A 21763-nucleotide genomic window follows, 5' to 3' on the forward strand; every position below is an offset into this window, starting at 1 on the left:
CCTCTAAGGGTTCAGTGTGCAACTAGGCTTCCATAACTTTCCATAACTTTCCAGTTCTTCTTTTCACAGCTGTGGGCAAGGAGAAAAGCTCAAAGGGAGAGATGTTTGGACAAACATGCAGGATCTGACACAAACATTAGAGATGACCTTGCAGCTTCAGAATGCCAGCTCTGTGGAAATTTCACAAACAATATACATTCAGAAAAGATACTTTCCACAAATCCACCATTAAGGAAAGATTTTAATACATCAAGACTCTGTTTCCTAGATTCCCATGTGGTACATGATTTCCTTGGGAATCATGCTCCTTTCTGTGAACAAAGAACACCCCTATGCTGCTTCAAATTCCACCAGAAGGTAGGGAGGTGCAGTCAAGAAAAAAAAAAAAAAAAAGCTCATCACAGACTTGCAGTCATGTTGGCTGGAAAGGACCTTCCAGTAGGCTCTTGTCCAGCCTGCTGTTCAGAGCCAGTCTGTCAGCACAGCAGGATATGGTCAGCTGTGGCTGTTTACACTCTGAAAACAGTCCACAATGAAGGTGAAAATTCTCTCCCTACTGTTCCACCTAAGCTTCCTAAACCACAACTATTATGGTTATTGTCCTACCACCATACTGCCTGGTACTGCTGAGAAAATCTTGGCTCAGTTGTGCTTTGTGTCATTTCTCATCCTTTTCTTCAAGGGATTTTGGTGTTCCTATCAGCTACCAAATGAACCTGGTCATCTGTACACCACTTCAGCTCTGGCATTAGCAGATGCTGGACTCATTCCATGGGACAACATTACTTTCAGGCCAAAATGCTGTCACTCAGAGGGGAATAGTGGTCACTCACCTCTAGGGTGTTCTGTAAGGACTGTGTCAGGCTTCGCAACTCTTTCTTTTCTTCCTCCACTCCTTTAAGGGAGCGGGCTGTGAGCTCCAGCTCCCTAAAGAAGCAAAAAGGGTGACAGCTATTGCAGGGGAACAATAGCCCCAGAGACAGTGCCCAGCTGTGTGGGCTGTGGGTCTCCTGGAGCAGGACCTGCAGCCATCAGTTGGTACAGCCAGTCCTGGAGAGCCAGGAGTTTGCCAGGAAGCATCACATCCTTCCTTGGACACATGTCCAGGAACTACACTGTGCCTCCTGATCATCAAACCCAACCCAACTTTACTGTGCTTCTCCAGCAAGGGCAGAGCCATGGCTGCAAGGCAGGGCAATCACATCCAAGCAGATGTGATTGAACATGAGAACAAAACTGGTTTGCAAAATCACACTGGCTTTTCTGAGATGTTACTTAGGGAGAAAAAAAATATAAAAAATATAAAGAGAGCAATAACAAAAAATGCCCTTTCAACACTCAGGGCAAAGCACTTGGATCCTTCTCTGTCTAAGTACATTTGCTGCTCATATTTTGCATAGTTAACTTTAAAAATGACAAAATTAATCTTGGTGAGGCAACCAATATCTATTGTCATTCAGCTGATGGTGGAAAACCAGATCCAGGTGTCTGGACCCCACATAGCTGCTCAGTCAGTTGAACTAAGTGTCTCTCTGAAATCTTCTCTTGCACCTGTCCATTGCCATGCTACCCCAACTAATCTGGGGGTTGCTTGTGTCCCAGCACTTTGACATTGAATTGCTGAGTGCAAAATGAAGCTAAGCTGTATTCTATTGGTCACAAGCAACAGCAAATGCAGGTAGAGAGCCCACAACCATTCCTGTTTTGGTCAGTGCAGCATCCCCTTCCTACACACACAAAATAGGTGGATTTTACAGATTGTTTTGATTCACCACCACTTTTTCCCAGTGTGGGAGTTGTGTCCTTTCCTGCCCTGCTGCTGTACCGTCTGATCTCCTCCTGCTCCAGCCGCAGCTCCCGCACCACCTCTTCAAAACGCTGCTTCTCTGCTTCCAGGATCTGGTTCAGACGCTCAAGTTCCTGCTCCAAAAGAGAAGTTAGGAGAGGCTTCCATATTAAAAATACCTGTGACTTTTAACATGGCATTTAACCCAAGCTGTGTAGAGCTACAGGATATCCGATTCCACCACACTTTTGTCCAGGGGCAATTAGAAGGATTTGAGGTTGGCTGAGGATTTTCAGACATCCAGAAGTCCGAGCTAGGTTACCGAGCACCTGGAAATCTCAGACATGCTCCCTGCACGGGTCAGCTCAGCCACATATACACAGAAGGTCCAGAACTCCCTGGGGGTGCTGGACTCATTTGTATGTACCATTTTCAGGCACACATATGTGCAGATAAAGGAAAGCCAGACTCCCTCAGAATGCAGCAGCCCCAGAATTTCTGTGCCTGAAGTGTGATATTTCTGTCATCTCAGCCTTTCTTCTCACCCCCACTGGGGCAGGAAAGCACAAACCATTCGGTTACAGCTTTGCATAGTTTAATCAGCCTGTCACTGTCTTTGTGCTGATAAAACCGTGCTCAGAGAGCACCAAATACCACAAGCTGTCCTTCACACAGTGAAACAGTCTCTTCCCCCAGTCTAGAGGAAGCAGTTGCACCGGGACCTAGTGCAGATGGAAAAAGACAGGACCAAAACTCAACAAGGGTCCCTCTCCTGGTCAGGTCCCCTTGCACCATAGCTGCTGTGCAGAACTCCTGCTATAGGCCCATGCCAGTCACAAAACAGTGCTGGCACTGCATAAATTCATAGTAAGACTCTTGTTCCACGGTGCAGGTACACAGTTCAAGCTGCTTTCCCAACACACTGCTCTGAAGCCTTCAGACTCCCAGAGAGTCAAACCACAGTTCAGCAAGCTCTGCGTTCAGTCCTTCACAGCACCAAACTCCTTCAAACTAACCCAGCCCCATCTGCTCTTTGTGGGCAATGGAGTTACTGTGCATGGCTTTGGGAGAGCAGAGATTTGTTCCAAGGTCTTCAGACAAGGTCATTTCCCTCCCTGTGGTTGTGGGCTGTGCAGCAAGGCTACCTCACCAGAGGGAGGTGTCTCTCTGCAAAGGCAAAAGGAGCTTAGCTCTAAGCAAGTGTCCAAGCCACTTCTGGATTTCAGCTCTCCAGAAATGTATGTGAGAAAAACACAGGCCTGAGAAGCCTTGGTCAGTATTGCCATCTTTTTTCTAGGGAGAGGCAGTAATTTTGGATTAACTGGAAAAGAGCATGAGGCACTTTGCAATGTTGTGACATGGTGGTTGGTCCATGTCCATGCAGACTTTCCAACAGAGTAATAGGACAATCCATCTGCACAGCTATCTTGCCATGGCTGTGTGATGGTGCTATAAAAATTGGTATAGATTTGGATCAGTAAATATAAGGATGTGCTACTTTTATTATATTAAGCAATTATAAGTTAGGAATAGTTTGAAAAGCAATTATAAACTTGATAGAGCAACCTGGCCTAGTGGAAGATATCCTCCCTGCCCATGATAGGGCAGTTGGAACAAGATGATCTTCAAGGTCCCTTCCAACCCAACCCATTCTGTTCTAAGGTAAATTAAGGTATAATAGTCACATCTAAGGGAGTGCTCTCTTGATTTTTCCTTAGTGTAGCATTTTTTATTCTCCCCATCTCTGTTGTGTCCAAAGAACAAACCACATTGATTTTTGTGCTCCTTGTTTCTCACAACAGTATCTCTATGCTAGAACAATGTTTGTTTACCTGCTTTCTAACTGTGGGGATGGATCTTAATTGCCACAATCTTCTTGAATCTGCCAAATAAAAATTGTGCAATTCAATCCAGTGAATCAAATGAATTTCATTTGATCTTCCTTCCTGGTGTTATAAATCCATACTGTGATATTTGCTTTCACAAGTATTAGGATGAATATTATATGTTATATGCTTTTTGGCTATGTCTGTACTTTTTCTCTTGTTCGCAAGTTTGAGGTGTAGAAGAATTCTGAACATTAGAGCTATGCCCCTCTGCACAAAGGAAGATAACCCCAGAGGGCAAAGACAGTGGGGCCCAAGCTGTTATCAGCAGGACAATGGAGCCCAGACTGTTATCAGCACTGACTGCTTGCAGAGAAAGGAAATCCAGCCCAAATAAAATGATGATCAGAAGAAATAAAAATCTATGGAGCATGCTGTAAAAAGGCAGAACCAGGGAGTGACCATGCAAAACACTTCTTAGAAAAGTTTGAATATGCATTAAACCCTCACAGCAGGAGGGGATAAAAAGGGTGTTCCAAAGATATCAGGTGTGTTCCTGGTGATGTGCCAGAGCACATGGCCATTTTAACCCTTTGCTTTATTTTCTTTGTCTCCTAATTGTCTTTTTGTTTCTATTAAACTTTTTATAATTTATTAAGAGAGTGAACCTCGTTTTTCACACTGCTCCTCCTGGAGTCAAAATGACAAACCTGCTGCATGGAAATTAACAGGGAAAGGGAGCAGGTGTACACCTCCATGACCCATTTCATGGCACAGGTCTTATTCCTCTCTTCATCCACAGGACCCAGAGGCTGTCTGGAAACTCTTGTGCATCCACAAGCCTCACTCCCTGAACACTGACATGCCTTCAAACCAGCAAGTCCAGACTTCCCATCCCAGCCACATGGCAGTTGAAGGAAATTGGTTTGTGATGAACTCACCTCTTTTTGCTCCCTCTGCAGACATAGCTCTTCTGTTTCTTCCATTAGTTTATCTGCAAGCACACAAAAAAAGTCCAAGTGCAGAGAAAAGTACTTTATATCCTCAGGATATTTACAAACAAGAAACACTAACTTTTTGAAGCTTGAAAATGCAGCATTCCCTATTCCTTTGTGTGTATCTGTCTGGGAGGTGCCAAAGGCTGCGATGGCACTAATGGCATGTTCTATAACTTCCCTCCTGCCAAATAACTTAATAAACTAAACCAGAATATTGCTTTGTACTCCTTCTAAGGTTTCCTCTCAATGTTCTTAAAGAGCATTAATGAACCATCCTTCACCATCCTCTAGCTGAGTCAGGAAAATATTCTTATCTCTCCCTCACAGATAAGGAAGAAGGCACAGAAAGGTCAAGTGAGTGCAGAGAGTCACACAGCATGTGGCAGCAGACAGTTTTCCTGCAGCTCAGTGCCCCATCCTCACCTGCCTAGCCCATCATCTTCTCTTTAGCCCTTTGGAGAGCACTGACAGCTCCTTGTTGTCACCTTGGGATGTCTCAGCCAGGCCCAGAAATCAATTCCTAACTTAGCCACAAAATTTCTTCTGTGCAGAGCAGTTCCCCTCAGCATCAGTTGCTCTCACCCACTGAAGACACACAGGCCCAGCAGAGGCTGTGCTCTGCTCCTCATGCTGCAGCCTGGTGCACACCACTGCTGTGCTAGCTCAGAGGCTCTGCCGTGGCAGCTCTCAGCCATGCTTACAAGAAATGGGCAGAAATGCTCCTCATGGTCCAGCCTTGGGTTCAGCTCTCAGCTCTGCCTCCTGGAAGCCACGAGAGCTGGGGCAGGCTGCTTGTAGCACTTCTGTCTTCCTCATGTCAGGTGAGTGAGCTGCTACTGGCTTCCCTGGTACTGAGGACCTGACAAGGTTACTGCTACTGCCCAGATTACCACTTCTAGGAGGAATGCAGACCTCTGCCTCCTGCCCAGAGCAGGGCTCCTGGTGCCAGAGAAATAGTGTTACATTACCAAAGCTCTGCTGAGCACCACTGTTGCCTGCCTTTCCCACATTCTCCCTCTTCCTCCTGGCCAGGACCCAGCATAGATGCACTTTAACTACACAGAGGCTCTCCCACCTTCCCTCTTCTGCCCCTCCTGGGGGGACCCAAACCCTGTACTTGATGGGCTTCTGTAAAGTCCATGTCTGCGAAACCTTGACCCTAGCTGTGGATCTAGAATGGATGGTAACTCAGTGTGGATTCAAGAAATTCCTCAGAGCAGTGCTCCTCCAAAGAACCTTGACCTGCTTCCAGGAACAGTGCCTGACCTCAAAGCTTAACTATAGGATGGACACAGATCATTGAAAGTAAGGCTAATGAGGCAGAGGCCTTAGCACTTATATAGAAATAGAGAGTTCCTGTCAAAAGAAACTACCCAGCTGTGACAATTGACCAGCTCTGAATGTTCTTGTCATGGACCAAAGAACACAGTGAAATATATATATTATATTTTTTATCTCCTATTTGCCATAGAATGTGTATTCCTCTATTCCTCCACCACCTTTTCTTTTATCATACTAAAGACCTCTTTAGTCTTTTAAGCCCTTTAATTTGCTCTGGTGGTTGCAAAATAATGTTTTGACAAAACTTCCCTGTTTCTAATTTTCCTCCTGTTTCTATCCCTTCAGGCCCTCCTCTCAGCATCCCCTGTTATTCCTTTGTCAGCTGTGAAACCACTTCTCCCTGCCTGCATCGTGTATGAGCCCATCCATCACCTCACACATGTGAATGGTGCTCAGCTGGACAGAATAAACACGCCTTGATACTTGAGTTATGATCACTGTTACATGTGAGGCCACATCCTGAGATCAGCCCTGATCAGTGTGGGTGCAGAAATGCAAAAAGCTCCGTAAGATTCCTCCAGTGGCTTCATGATAAGGAAGCCACCATGAGCCCCTGCACAAGGCATCACTGACCTGAAGCACCCGCATTTCTGCTATCTAATTTAAAACAGATAGCTCTCCAGATAAGTCACTGGGCCCACACTTGTGACTCACAGTCCTGAGGTCAGAAGTTCTCTTAGACCTTGGGAATGCTGTAACTTAGGGGGCATCTGGGCTAAAAGAGCTATCCTATAGGCAATGTGGGGAAGAGATAACTGGACCTCCCAAGGCAGTCAGAGCATTCAAGTTATCAGGCCATGCAGAGGCTGGTTCCTAAACAGGGGATTAGATTACATAATCTGCCTCTCTTCATACCTAAATTATTTTACATTCATCTGGAGCAACTGTTCTTTCTCCACTGTCTACAGAGAGAGCATTGACAAATTAGCCACTGCCATTAGATACCTCAAACAATGTATGTAAATGCTCCCACTTCCAATATGAGCAGTGTGAGCAAACACAAAGAGTAGAGTAGTACTCAAGTAGAGTAAGACCAAAAAACCACCAGCTAGGTGAAGAAAACTCATGTGTGAAAAGCTGTGACCAACCTCAGAAGTATCAGTCCTGTCTGATTCAGGGAGACAAAGGTATTGTCTGTTTGCCTGTGAGCAGCTGACACCAGCACATCCAGACCTCTCAGGGGTGGCAAATGTTGGTACACATGAGCCATGGAAGACTGCAGCGTGTTGGGCAGAGCATATTCCTCCTTCACACTCCACTCAGATGTCCAGATCCCACCTTAACTTTTGCATGTTTTGCCTCCCTTCAGACCTGAATTTCAGCTGCTGACTACTCAAAAGCTTCATCCAGAGAAAACCTGTATCTGCTTAGCTTGACCATACTGACAACACCAGGAAAAGCAAAATTACTATCTTAGCCTTTATGGTTTTTCAAAGTAAGAGTGTCCTACCTAAATATTCCTGCTTCTCCTTGGCCAGCTGTAGTCCTTGAGCTTCCAGGCTCTCGATCATGGCTTCTCCCAGTTGGGCATTCTTCCAGGTCCTAGGGAGAGCAGACACAAAGCAGGCAACATGAGAGACCTGAGGGTCCCACAGACTAGGACAGGGGACTCAGCCTAGTAAACTACCAAGGAATTCAAACATGCAGACTCTCATCAGGTGGGACCATGATTCTCTAAAAGTTTTCTCTACAAATTAATTGGAGAAATTCCTCTGGCATTCAGTAATATTTTTTTTTTTTTTAAATACATGGGCTGTATGTCAACACCTCACAGCTATTCAAATGTTTTTTCCAGTGTTTTGGAGATTTCTGTACTGAGCTTAATTTTGAGGATTCTCCAGACCAATCCAGCACATCCACAGCCTCCTGCAACAGGGTATATCTGGAACCCTTAAAATTACAGACTTCAGAAAAAAAATTTAGCTTTTAACTCTAGTAACTTCCCACTGCCAGCAACATTGTCTTCTGCAGCCTTTCCAATATTTTGCTGTTAAGAGTCACTCTTCCCCATCAGACTTCAACCACTTATTGAATCCTTCCTGTGGCCTTCTACCTTTAGTCTTTCTGGCATCCATCATCCATCCTGGAACCAATCAACCCCTCCTCTGCTAAAGCTGTAAGCCACTAGGACTTGGTGTCTGGCCCTACACTGAAGTCAAGTGCTTTTTCCTGACAATGGAGAACCAGAGATAAAAGCCAGACAAGATGCTGGCAAGTAGGGAATGTTAAAGGAAGCAGGCATATTCAAAGAGCTCCTTATGTTATTGTAGGACCACTGGCCAGAGGATGTTAAGGTCTCTTCAACACTTTATGAAGCAAAGCTATAAAAAGAGCCTGTGGAGCAGATACACATTACTTATCGAGCTGACAGGCTAGGCTTTAATACAGACATTAAACACCAAGGACAAGGACACACAAAAACCAAAAATAGAACCAGAAATGGAGTTTGCTGCTTCCTTCTCTTAAGGTTTCATCAGAAAAAAATCTACACATATAAAATGTGTAACATTAAAACATATATAAAATTTATTCCAGTCTGTTTATATATATGTGCATACAGGAACAGCAATTGTTGCCCAGAAATTCTGCCATATTTGTTAAATCCTAAGGGATCTTCTAAATATTAAATATCTGTAAAGCTTACTGTACAGGGCCTCTTTGTGAACAATTTGAAATTGCCAAATTAACAGTTTCCAAAATGCTACAATCTCTTATTTCAAGGCAATCTGTATTTTGTCTCTTCTAAAAGCCAGACAAATAAATTAAACACACACCACCCCAGGGACCAGGCAGCTCACAGCTCCAGTAGCCCAAGCTCTTTGCAGATATCTGTGTTTGTCAGCTAATGAGGCTATTTCTAAAGTAGACAGGAAATTAGAACACTAATTTAAAAGGTGCTGTTTTGCCCACAGGTAGACATCTTCATCTCGAGTGAGAACATGTGGGTGTGAATGTGTTTTCTCACTAACAGTCGCTGTTACAGGACAAATCTGATCCCAGAGAAACAAACAGGTCAAGAGGGGAGTGGGGGAAATGACAGAGTATATCATATGATTACATGGAGTGTTTCAAAACATCTCTTGCCTTTAAGGTGTCTGTTTATAGACTCACCTTTTCAGTGCTCCCTCCCTTCCCCAGACTAACAAGATATTTCCCTGTCTGTTACTCAAAGGTTACTACACCCACTCGTACCACTGTGTAGCATTTAAGCTTTATCCCTCCAAGCGGTGGCACCAGTGCTGACATAACCTCAGCTACAGGGAGGTACCAGGCTATGACTTCAGCTGAGGGGCAAGCAAGGGCTTCTTTTATTTTGTATTTCTTGCCAAGTCAGTTTTCATCAGAAAAGGTGACATATTGCTTAAAGTATTGAAAAGCACAGGGCCAGGAAGGCTCATGGGACAAGTCGAAAGCCCCCGCATGAGAAAAACAACAACTCCAAAGCTGTAGAGGGTCTCCATGACATGCACATCTCAATCACTGTCTGTTCCAGTCCTTCTGCAGCACTGGGATATCTCTTTAGCTTTGGCTACATTTTACCTTTCTTGGGAGCACCTACAGCAAATTTTTGGGGACACTTAGCACTTATAGTCTGCAGGACATAAGTACTCTGTTACTTTTTTTTTCTCCCGCATTGCCCACCAAGTTTACTTTCTACCAGTTCAGGGAATGCTGCTGTGGACAGAGAGAGGTTATGTGTGCCCCTCTCCCCAACTAGCAGCAGCAAGGCCTCTGGGTGGGAAGAGAGCCTGGCAGTCTGGGAGTCGAGGCTTTATGCATTTCCAAAAAGCTTTCACAAGCTGGCAGGTGTGGCAAGTCCAAGCCACAGCACTTTGGAAGTGTGGGGAGACCATCGGTTTCCTTCTGCACCGAATAAGCCATTTCCCTGTCAGGGCAGGAGGCTTGGAAAGGAGAGAAGAACTGAAGGGATAACCAAGCAGATTGTGATGGTAGAGGTAATAACCAGCTGTGCAGGCACATGCACATGACCTACCCCAGATGGAAGGAGGCAGTGGACAAAATTGAAACCAAGGACAGAGAGTACTTCCCAGCCTGGATTTGTTTCTCCTGCTTCACCTATTTCCATATCTCAGTCTATGGAGTTTGTTTTGGGGTTGGGCTTTTTTTTTTTTTCTTAGAAGTTGTTTGTTTTTGGTTTTCTGTTGGGGCTGGGTTTGGTTTTATTTTGGTCAGATTTAAATAACAATGAAAACAGCCAGATGATCCCAGCTAAGTGCTGCAGTGCCCCCAGCATTACAATCTCCATTTAGGAACAAAAGAACATTTTAACAGATCGCCTAGAATAATTCAACTGTATTCTTTTAGCTTTTCTAGTCACTGCAGATCAATTTATTGGCCCACGCTTGCCTTTCTGAACTGCTGTTTAGCCCCCAACCTGACCCTGTTAAATCACATAATCTGTGCTTTTCTTGCCATGCAGGCTACCATCAGCAGATGCATCAGCTACAAGCAGACTGGCACGGGAGCTGCACCACTCTGAAGCAGGAACAGAAGCAGAGAGGGAAGGAAAGGTGTCTCAGACGGATTTTCAACTAGGTGCAGGTGGTCTGCTGTATGGGAGCAGCTGGGCTTGATCCACCATAACATTAGGTTCCCCATTAATTACAAATTGGCATTCTGAGCCCCACAACATTGAAATTAACGGAGATATTGCCTTAGCATGTACACATACATGCACACCCTGATATTACAAGTTAAACAGCTTTTTTTCCCTACAGTGTCAAGAGACCACACATGTTGTAATGCAGCCAGGGAGGGCAGAGCAAAATGCTCATTGCTTTAAGCCTCATAGCTGAATGGTAGGCTCTGCCCTACACACACATGAAGTCTCTGTATCTCATTTGGGAAAGTCAAATCCCTGTTTAAGTGTTATCTCTTCCTGCATCTGCTGAGATTTAGAAGGAGCCTGCTCTGGTTTTGCAGGACAGCTGCTCATTGCACTGTCAGGCTCCTGGTGCTGGGGAACTGCAGAGCTGGAGTAGAATAAACTGCAAATCTCTGTCCAGCATTCTCAGCAGAGTGTGAACCAGTGCTGAATGCATACAGCAACCAAACCTTCTCACCCCTGCAGGTGGGCTGGAAATGCTTTGTTAACACTGCCTCTCCTGGGATTTAGGGTGCCTCCACATGTCCCAATTAAACTGTTTTGAGAGGCTAAATCCTGCTGCTGCGTGGCCTGAGCACCCGCAGATGCGGGCAGAAGGAACACACACCCCGCAGGAATGTAGAGACACAACTGCATCACAACTACTGTTATTGATCAGTACTGTGCTGGTGAGGTCCCTGCTCATAGCAGGACTTAGAGCCATAAGAGCAGCTGCCCACTAGCTTCATGTCTTGCCTGTTCTGCTCTTACTTTACCCCAAATTCACATGGAGAGGTTGTCTGACCCCCACTTCTGTCAAGACTGCAAACCTTGCTTCCCACATAAAATGCATCAGGAGGGGTCCCCTTCAGACCCAGGTGCCACCTCTCTGAGGCACGAGAGAGGGGTGGCAGATGGATCAGTGTATCAGCACTTGGCAGGTGACGGCCTGGGGTGGTGACAGAGAGCCACCCTGCACACACACCGCACAACAAGGTGGAAAGCTTGGCATCAGTTTTGGAGCACTGCCCTTCAGAGAAAGGATGGGTCCAGGAGGCAAGTGAAGCTCTCAGGAGTTCTCAGAAGTTCTTGAGGAGTTTGTCTGACTCCCCATAGCCCTGCTAGTCAGCCTTCTTCCTCTTTATCCTTTACACATCTACAGAGCAGATCAAAGCAAATAAGGAATAGAAAGAAGCTTACACTTTTCCAGACTCCTGTAGCATCTCCAGCCACTGAGCCTGCTCAAACTCTGATTCGGCTGCTAGAACAATGTTACCCTGGAAGAGGGGAGGGGAGGGGAAAAAAACCCAGATTAGAGAGGCTGGTGCCTTATGCACCTCTGTGCACTCATGGATGAACTAGATGTAGCTGTGGTGGGAGGAGAGCCCACCACAGTCTTCCACCTCCACAAGAAGCATCACACAGGAGAAAATACAACCTAGGCCAAACCACACGTTGGGAAGTGCGTACACAGCAGTCACAGCAGGAATAATACTGATAGGACAACATGAGCTCTAGGGCTCCTGAGAATCTGTCTACTGGTCTGCTAGTATCATAAAACCTGGTGTCAGAAAGTGCAAGTTTCCTTGTTGGTTGTCAAAGCAGCAGCAGAGCCTCGAGGGGACTTGGGATGGTAAGTCACCCTTGCTCTCAGGATGGTGTGTCCAGGGAGTATAGGCATACCTTGGAGGGGAGGGAAAAGATTGCCAGTCCAGCTCTGCTCATCAGCATTAAGCTGTTCTGTGGTGTTTGGAGCTTTTCAGAAGAAAAGAAATGTTGTACTTACATGGAAGTCTTCATGAGAGATCTTTATGGCATAAGGCATGTTGGCCTCTTCCTTGGGCTCCACAATGCAGCCTCCCAGGGGTATAACACCCTGGAGAGAAACCAGAGCACTCTGATCAGTCAGAAAAAACAAGTATAACTATCAACCAACCAGGAGCTCAACTTTCACTCTCAGTCACTTTGTTGGCCACTGGCCTGCCTTGGCTACCCTGGGAGAGGCAATACACACAGCTCCTGAAAAGCAGAGGGACTCTCATTACCACCAGAAAACCCTCAGCCAGTATCTGTAAGGGGGTCTTTACCTTCTTTATGGCAGTCCTGCCCTCAGCATGGAGGAAAAGCTGTTAGCTAGAACACAGAAGCAGAAACTGTTTCATCAAGGAGCAAGTGATCTCCCAACAGGGGCAAACATTGCAGATTCAGTGTGGGATCACAAGAGAGGCTGTGCATTCATTACAGACACTGGCAGCAGCCAAAACCCCACCTGTGCTGTGTGGGGCACACAGGCAGCTGGCAAGCCCTAACCAGGATGGGTGAAATCAGCATCTTTGGAAGCTCATGTGCTACATCAGCCCCCAGAAACTACAGGGGACAAAAGCAGGCTCAGAGCACAGAGTCCCCCTGTGGAGCTCTGAGCAGCAGAGCTCCAGAGGCCACTCAGTGCTGAGGGCAGGTGGGCTACCAGCTGCTGACAGGTGCAAGTACAGGTTAGGAACAAGGGGAAAATGGAGCTCTTAGCCCCACCACTGGCTTTGCCAACAGTATTTTTACAGCCACAGAATTAGTTGACTACATCATGAAAACAAGGGAGTACGTCTACTATCAGGTGAAAAAAATAGAAGTCGTATGCCTGTTGAATCATTAAATATCCTGAAAAGGTACTAACATGGTTCTCACGCTTTTGAGGCTTCCCTGGACCTGTGAGATGTCTGGGACTTAACTCTTCATCACATGCTGGGCCCATGGAGAAAGGGGGAAGGAATACTAGAAACAGAACAACTCCCTCCTTGTGCAAACACTGCTCACCTTGGGATGGATATTGAAGTATTTATTGCTTTCAAAACTCTTCTTCTCACTCTCAGCATAGTACAGCAGGAAGCTTTCCTTAATGATGAAGAACCTTTCAGACAGAGAAGGGAAACACATTCTGGTGAAACGGAGGTTGTGGTTCACAGCACAAGAAAATCTCCACCTAACTAAAGCTGCCTTCTGAGCAGGGGAGTTTACTACTCCTAAGACTAAGGCGAGGTGCCTCCCTGCTGCCCACAGCCAAGAGCTGGTGCTTAACAGCAAGTGCCAAGTTGTTGGTGCTTGTTCAGCCCAGCAGGCACACACCAGAGCAGAGGGCACAGCTCAGGTACTCACAGGGCACTGGGACAGCGTGCTGTGCCCAGGACAGCAGCACACACTTTTGGCATCTCCGTCTGCGCCCTCTCTGGCTCATGTGTTGAAGTCAACCTATTGACAGAGAGCTGCTCTTTTATTCAAGGGTCTCTTGCATGGGCTAAGACCAACTAAATACTTATTTTGCAATATGCTGCCTGCCACCCTCTTCCCTCCCATTTCAGCGTAAGCCAGAAGGGAAGTGCTTCCACTCTAACAGAGGATCACAGCCTAGCATCCCCAGGCGACTCTTGAGGGAAAAATTGGCCACCAAAGCACTCAGAAGCAGAAATAAACTTGAGAGATATTTTTAAGCAGAGCACCTGGCAAACTCTCCTATCACTGACCTTCACAACTACAAAGGAAATTGAGTATTTCTTTTCTCATATGTGTAACATTAAAATATGCCTTGTTCTGCTCACTTAGCTTTAGGTTATGCCCTGGTGATCATTATGTAGTAGTCACAAGATATCACAGCTTCTCTAAACCAAGCCTCTAACTTACTGGAGTGTGTCCTCAAAATTATGATTAAAGGAGCGCCACCTTTAACCTATTTGGATTTTTGGAATGCCCCTGGGAGAGTCCCTCTTCTCTTCAAAAATTGAGGTTGCACATGATCTGCAGTCAGTGGTACAGTGCAGAGATACCTGATTTAGTTTCAATTTGGTCTAAATCTCTGCAGCACTCAAAAATTATGAAAAGCAGCTGAAAAAAAAATGGGGACAAGTGTAATAGGGAGGTCTCAAAAAAGTAAATGTCAAATAAAATGTATTGTTCTGTTCTGTACATATTTTCTGACATGAGAAAGGGGGATTTGGGAAGAAAGTGAAAGGCAAGAAGGTGAAAAATATTTTAAAATGCCTTTTTACACTTCACAAAATACAGCTTTGTAAATCACTTTCGTGTGGTCCTGAGGACAAGAGATCATGAGGAAACTGGAAAGGATAAGGCATTTCTGTGAATATCAAGAGCATTCCCCAGAAACCCTCCTGTTTCTGGGAGGGAGCAAGAGGAGACTTCTACAGGCAGTGCTGCCCACTTGTGCAGCCTAGGCATTCCTGCACCTTTCCTTGAAGCCACCTTAAGTAACGAGCTGCAGGCCGAGGGGGCTGATCCACAAGGACAATTCTAATGCCTTCAAGTGCCCATCCCCTCCCTGTCCTCTCCTGAAGTGGGTGGGTTGCTAGATGCAGCCAAATCCTGCCTCCAGTACAGATGAGCACAGCAATCTGGTACCAGTTTAGTTCCAAAAGCTAAAGAAAAATGTTGAAGCAGGCAGAGAATTATCATAGTCATAATAAAATAATATATAATTATTAATAAGTACTGTTATCATTATTTTATTTGGGTGAAAACTTTATTGCTTGCATCAGCTTCTGTCTCTTGCTCTTCTGCTGTGGCTCTGGCACGACTGATGAAATTGCCAAATGCCATGGAAACAGAAACCAAACTCTGTAAGAAAGTTTTCCTCGGAGCAGCTGCGCCTTTCTGTTGTCTCCATTTCTATGTTTAGTTCAAGAAGGACTTCATTTTTTAGAGAGAAATGTTGCCTTACCTGCACAATAAATACAGAAATAACATCTTAAAAGAACAAACCTGCCTGCCCATTGGCCTGTGTTCAGTCCAGTGAGTCGGGGGAACCAGATACTGTGGGCACAAGTATGGATGTAGAGATGCCAAAAGTCAACACACCACATGAAGCAGGGAAAGTCTACTCATCACTTCCAGCACTCTTTTCAGTCTGAGTAACCTCAAGGAACATTTGTCAGACAGGTAAAGATATTGATCTTTAATTCTGTGTGGTTTTTCAGTCTAAATGTTAACCTCCAGTTAAAGCCAGGGGTTAGTTTGTTACATATTTTTTATTGCCCAGTGCTGATAATCCTCATGTTGTAGATTATGCTCCAATGGAAACCAAAATCAAAGCAAAAATAAGAACAAAACATAGCACAAATCTCTGGAAATTGATATGTCTCTCACAGATAAATGAACTTTTAGATCCCTGATCCCTGGTCCATCTCACAGATGTGGAGAGAAAATATGGGGATTTGGGGTGAAAATATACAAAATAAGAGTTAAAACCAAATCCCACTGCAAGTAATTAAGGAAAAACACTGAAAATTTGGATAGCTTGTGCACATAATGTATTTATGCTCAGATCATATTCCCTCATCTATCCTTACCTGGAAAGCAACGCCTGAGCAACCAAGACCGTCACTTTAAATGACCTTCAGGACAAAGTCTCCATATAACAATCCAGGGACAATTGATGCAGCATGGTGAAAAGAGGGATGAAGTAAAAGAATAGAGGAGAGAGTTACAAGACTCAAGAGCAGGTTGGAGACTAAAGCAGGAGCCAGTGAGAGGAAGAGCAGAAAGGGATGGCCAAGGGAGAATGGGGAGAGACACCCAGCTAGGTGTGTCTAGGACTGTGACTGGGGGATTGGAGACACTGAACATGTGTCTGAATTAGGCACAGATGTGGCAGCAAGAGAAAAGGGAGTGCTGTAAAGGCAGGGGAAGATTTTGAATACAAACAAGAACCCAAAAAAGAAGCAATTTAAAAACAGAGCAGAGTTCAAAACCTTGGAGAACAGCAGCAAAAGTATGAGAGGTGAGACAGGCTGGCAGAGGTAACACAAGAGCCATTCATGTGGTCAGCTGCTCTGGTCACCCATTCCTGCTGCTGGATCCTGCACTCAGGAACCACTGAAACCACGGTGTAATTAAACTGGAATAGCAGAGGAATGGTAACAATTTGAGTGATTTGGATGTAAAGCAGAAACAACAGCTCTACGCTGGACAAATTGAGATACCTGATCTCTGTGGAATAGGTGCTCTCTTTGTATCACAGAGGGCAAATGAAATTAATTAGCTAATCTTTGTACAAGTTTTTGACATGACACTGGCCCAGATGAAGTAGTTACACTATAAAACTGCAGCAGTCTCCCTGGTCCTTTATTCCGATGGTGTTTCTCTGGGCCAGGAGCACAGGCAGCAAGCCCCATTTACTGGATCAGCCCAGTACTCTGTCCCTGGGGACAGCTCAGGGAACCGAAGGGCAAATGATCTATATCAGCACAAAGATCAGAACCCGCAGTCCCTGCCCCTCGCTCTCCCCCGAAGGGAGTGGGAAGCGGTGGATGCTTCCTGCCAGTGACAACAGGGAGATTCCAAGGGTGACAGGGAAGCGCTCTCGCAGCCCCTCTCCTGCTGCCCTGTGCTGCACACACACGCTGCTCTGCAGCTGGGGGATTCCCAGGGGGGTTCCTGGGCAGAAAGCTGTCCATAACAATTGCCTTGTCCATCTGTCCTGTGACCACACTCGGTGGCTGTTAGTAGCCGCTGCGGAAAACAAGGTTACGTGCCTGCTTTGCAATGCCACAGACAGGACTGGTTCAAGAAAAGAAAAAAAAGTCTCTCTAAACTGTGCTGTGCTGCCCTCCTTCCAACCTGTCATCTCTGATGGATCTGTAGGGAGATATAGGCATATTTTGAGTTTTGTTCTCTCCCATTTTTAATTTCTTGTGCTTCACCTTGCTTTTCTGATGCTCAATTGTCCAACAAGCAGAAGCCCCTTCCTGGCACTGTCCCATTGAACCCCAAAGTCTCAGCCAGGGATGGTGACAGTTTAGAGCCTGCCATTTCTATATGGGACTGAGATTATTCATAGTAAAGAAGGACATGCCACTTCCTTCCTGGAAAGCTACAGCACCCTATTCATGCCATATCCAGGGTGGGTACACAGTTTATGCATTTCACTCCAGCCTCCGTGCCAGGCTGGTGCCATTAGCAGTAAAACTGTTGTAGTAGGAGAGACTAAATTACTTGTTATGCACTGGAAGGAAGAATGGGGTGCAGCTGTTCCAAAGAGGAGGACCATTAGCCAGGGACTGAGAATATGATTTTTCCAAAACCACTCCCAAGCTTAGACTGGTCAAAAGCAAACAGTTGCTTCTCTGTTGGAAGGATATTACTTTACAGGGAAAGAAAATTCACATTAGGAATAGAACTCCCTTTCTTTAAGTGATAGGCATTAGGATGCTGCTAATGGCACTTCAAAAATCAGTTTCTGAAAGGCAGCATGCTCAGATGTCAGCCCTAGCAGATAAACACAGCTACACTGGTCCAGTGCCAGAAGCATCCAGCCCACTCTCAGACAGTACCTGAGGCAGCACACAAATATTTGGGCTTCAGAGCAGAACACTGCATGGGCAAAAGAAAGGAGTGAAAATGTTCCAGGCAGCTGCCTCAGGTCAAGTTTAGCTGTCTCCACAAGTGCCATCAGATCTAGCCCTGACTAAAACAATGCTCTGCTATCCCTCCCTGCATAACCTCTACTGCTGTAAAACTCCAAAACCTGGGATTTCCATCACCAAAGTACTGGACACCATGCTTGGACACTTTTTCCTTGATCTGCTATCTAGTCAGATTCCATCCTTCCCTTAAGCTGTTGCTTCTCAGTTTCTCCAGAAAATTGCTGCTACAGCCGAATGAATGGGATCAAGCCAGTAAATATCATGTATGTCCCACATAGACCCATCCTCATGGCTGATGGCCTCATGAGATCAATCCTCCCCTGAAACACTGTTTTATCTCCTATATCTTGAAAAGACTTTCCTTGGGAGTGGGACTAGTAGTGTTGTCCAAGATTTCAAGACAAAACCCACATTTATCAGAGATTGGATCCTCAATGACATCAACCAATAGTCAATTTTTTTTTATTATTAATTGAACTAGAGTGGGAAACATCTCTTCTCCTTTTCATAAAAAAATGTACTTGACCAGCTATGTGCTGCTGGGCAGGGGGAGAAGACAGGGGGAAATGAATGAATTGCTCTTTATCTCCCCATAATTATTGGTTATAATTACATGGAAGGTTATTTTATTTTAAAGAATGTCTCTGCCATGATAAAACAAACAAATCAACAACACACTGTTCCTGTTGTTCAAGTCTTTTTACCCCAGAACTCACTTCCTTACAAACCCTTCAGATTCCATGTTCAGCTCTGACTGACCTGTGTCTGGTCCCCCAGGACCCTCAGCTGCTGTGCTTGCAACTAATCTTCTATATCACCCCTGCCCCACAGTCAGCTCCCCTTCTGTTCCCAGCTGCTATCACTAAAATATTTACTACTTGCCAAAGATGGGGGTGACTTCTAGGAATAGAGCAGCACTAAATAAATAATGACAGAGGGAGCAGAGATGGGCCATTTGCCTGCAAGAAATTTTTATTAGGGAGAGCCTTTTAAGAATGTCTCCTCCATGGCAAATTACCTTCCCCTTTGTTATTCTGTCTGCTTCTTTACTGTAACACAATCACATTCGTTTCCAGACATAATTCATTTATTTATCAATATTTGGGAGCTGAGTAGGGAGCATCAGCACAAATTCTTTTCTGGGTGAAAACAGACTGTTCTTGGCATAGGAGGGAATAAAACCAACACACAGGTCAAAGACTGCTATAAACACAAAACTGCTTCCCAAGCAGTGTGTTTTTTCAGGCTATGCCATCTTCACAGACAGGGCAGCATTACGGTTGCTACAGAGAGCAAAGCTGGGAAAGCTGGCTTTAGAAATAGATTGTTTGTACCTACACTGCAGACTGCAGCAAAGGTACTTACCCACAAAAGGCAAGTGCCAGAGATTTAGTGATTTGCGTAAAGAAACTGCACCAACTCTATAAACTTAAAACCGACCTACCACTTCAGTATTATAGAACGTACTCCTGTCCTTGGTTAAAGGTTATAGCAAATGCTTTCCAGCTCCAAACTTCCTGGCTGCTGATAGATAACACACAGCAGCTTACAGCTCCCTAACACCAGATGGGAGAGAATGCAGAGCCACCTTCTCCCCAGGGAAGAGTCTGCATGTGCTGTTGCAAGCACGCTGTCACTGTCAGGCAGCACAGCAGTACTGGAGCTGGCCCACACACCCCTGCAGACCACACACACACATACAGACCCACACACAGTCAGCTCAGCCCTGCCAGCTAGCACCCAAAGAGCTTTGAGTGCTAAAACAAAAAGGTCAGGCAGTTTAGGGGCAAAATAGATGAGCTGACTCTTCCCCTTTCGTGAAACTATCATAATTACCCAGGGGAGGCAGCTAGTCTCTATTCCCACCCTGGAATAGTGCACATAGCACTAGGTCTGGACAGAAAGAAGAGAGCACAATGGGGTGCCACGTGTGTAAAGCAGACTCAGAACAGCAAGGAAGCTACACCCCAAGTTTTACCCCTTGCCTCTGCCTGGCTGGCTGCACTTGAAGAGTCAAGCACTCAGGCTCTTAACTTATCCCAGAACCCTTAGGCTTTGTGTTTCACCCGAGCATCCCTCAGCAACTGTGGCTTACCTCCTGGACCATTTGGCTGACTGCCTCCCAAAGGGTCTCTTCCAGAGCACACCGTACAGCTGCACTTTGGTGCTGATGTCCAGAGCATCCGAATCTGCCTGTTCCATGGACGGAGAAGGGGACACAGAACTGGATTTTGAAGCGAACATTATAGATGGATCTGGTTCTAACTCGCCCCCTCTGCGTGGCAGCTCAGGGAATCCGATTAAATGCAATGAACCAGCAGGATATAACCAGCCCAGCAGACAGAGAGACTGGGCTTTGGTTTGAATCAATAACTTGACTGCTCAGCACTCAGTCAGTAATTCTCTCCCTGATGCACAGATGATGAGAGTTTTCTCATTGCGTATTACTTCCTGATGCATTGCCAACAGCACACATCCCAGCCCAAGGGAAAAAGAAGAGCGAAGAGAGTCAGACATCAGAAACACAGAGAGGCAGAAAGAGCTCATCAGCAAGAAAGCTCTCAGCAATAACATAAGCCAAAATACCTCTGCACCAGAGCCAGCTTGGAAGGTTATTTCACTCGACATTGCAGCACTCCATGCAGAAATTAGGGCAAGACGGATGTTTTACTGACAGGCATCTCTGACACACATTCCCAAAATCTTGCGCTTGGAGACAGGTTCTTCTCATTTGTCCTGAGGAAAATTGGGGCAGAGTGAGTGGGAGCCAGCAAATTCAATCAGACTCCCTCTGTCACCAGGAAGGGTGAGGAGGCCTCGCTGTGCCAGCCTGGCACTGCCCACCTGGGGACAGTTCACGTGTCTGCTGGCTTTGGACTGGGCAGTGTCCATACTGCACGCCTTGCTCTGCCTTAAAGGGCCATTGCTGATCAAAGTTAAAGCACAAAATTCTGCCTGCCTTAATGCTTTGCTGTATCTTGGAGAGGTGGCAAGAACAGCCTTTGCCCTGCCTCTTAGGTACCAGCTCCTTCTTGGCCCCAACACAGACACATAGGAATATGACACAGCTCAGGTCCATGTTCATCTCCTGCTCAGTCCTCCCACAGCAAGCTTTTTAATCTGGTTCCCTATGTCCTTGTTCCTCTCTTGAAACCTTTTCTCCCCTGCACAGATACACAGTTCTCCAAAAGAACCTGTCTTTTGTAATGCCCATGGGGAAGCAGTTTAACATGATACTGTTCTTTACTGCATCCTGCCTCCCCTCCAGGATTAGAATTTACAGAAGGATCTCATCTGAGGTTTTGGGATATCCTATAACCAAAACAGACATGTACATGCTGTATAGCATGTATGCCATAGATGCTGAGGTGTCTGCTCCTGATTTAACCTTTGCCATCATATGTGAATAGATTCTGATGCTGTAATTGTTGGATGTCAGCCCTTCCCAATGCAGTTGTTCCGAAGAGACAGAGTGCAGGCACGCAATCATTTCCTGATCAGAAACCTGGGATGTGCAACAGGCTAGGTGACACCACAGGACATGGGCTCACTAAGCTCACTTTATACAGCCAGAGGCACTTGCAGAGCATCTTAAAGAGAGGAGATGCAGACAGCCCGCCTCAGGTTCACGGGCTGCATTCAGTATTAGAGAAATCAGAGATGCAGGTCCCTGATAAAAGTCACAGTTGATCAATAGATGAGTCAGCAAACTCCATGATTTGTTACTTTCTCTCACCCTGGCTTTTACCAACCTTTTGGTCCCAGACAGGACATGTCCC

At 45.6% G+C, this 21763-nt stretch overlaps 1 protein-coding gene across 2 annotated transcripts in view; it reads right to left on the reverse strand.

Annotated features, from left to right (window-relative positions):
* PLEKHD1 (pleckstrin homology and coiled-coil domain containing D1) overlaps positions 1 to 21763 on the reverse strand; it is a 29598-nt gene extending 7835 nt beyond the window's left edge. The window contains exons 1-9 of one of the 2 annotated variants that reach the window (XM_086895837.1): positions 20571 to 21763; positions 20080 to 20177; positions 13369 to 13462; positions 12344 to 12433; positions 11758 to 11834; positions 7402 to 7493; positions 4554 to 4606; positions 1826 to 1920; positions 834 to 927 (exon numbers count right to left, since the gene is read on the reverse strand). In XM_086895837.1, the coding sequence (XP_086751963.1) occupies positions 834 to 927; positions 1826 to 1920; positions 4554 to 4606; positions 7402 to 7493; positions 11758 to 11834; positions 12344 to 12433; positions 13369 to 13462; positions 20080 to 20177; positions 20571 to 20612 (735 nt within the window). In that variant the 5' untranslated portion in view covers positions 20613 to 21763. Of the gene's footprint in view, positions 1 to 833; positions 928 to 1825; positions 1921 to 4553; positions 4607 to 7401; positions 7494 to 11757; positions 11835 to 12343; positions 12434 to 13368; positions 13463 to 20079; positions 20436 to 20570 lie in introns of both variants that reach the window. The other variant, XM_023928271.2, reaches the window with a different exon arrangement.

The sequence above is a fragment of the Cyanistes caeruleus genome, chromosome 6 (genome assembly GCF_971803275.1).
Source record: "Cyanistes caeruleus chromosome 6, bCyaCae1.hap1.1, whole genome shotgun sequence".
Taxonomy (NCBI): Eukaryota; Metazoa; Chordata; class Aves; order Passeriformes; family Paridae; genus Cyanistes; species Cyanistes caeruleus.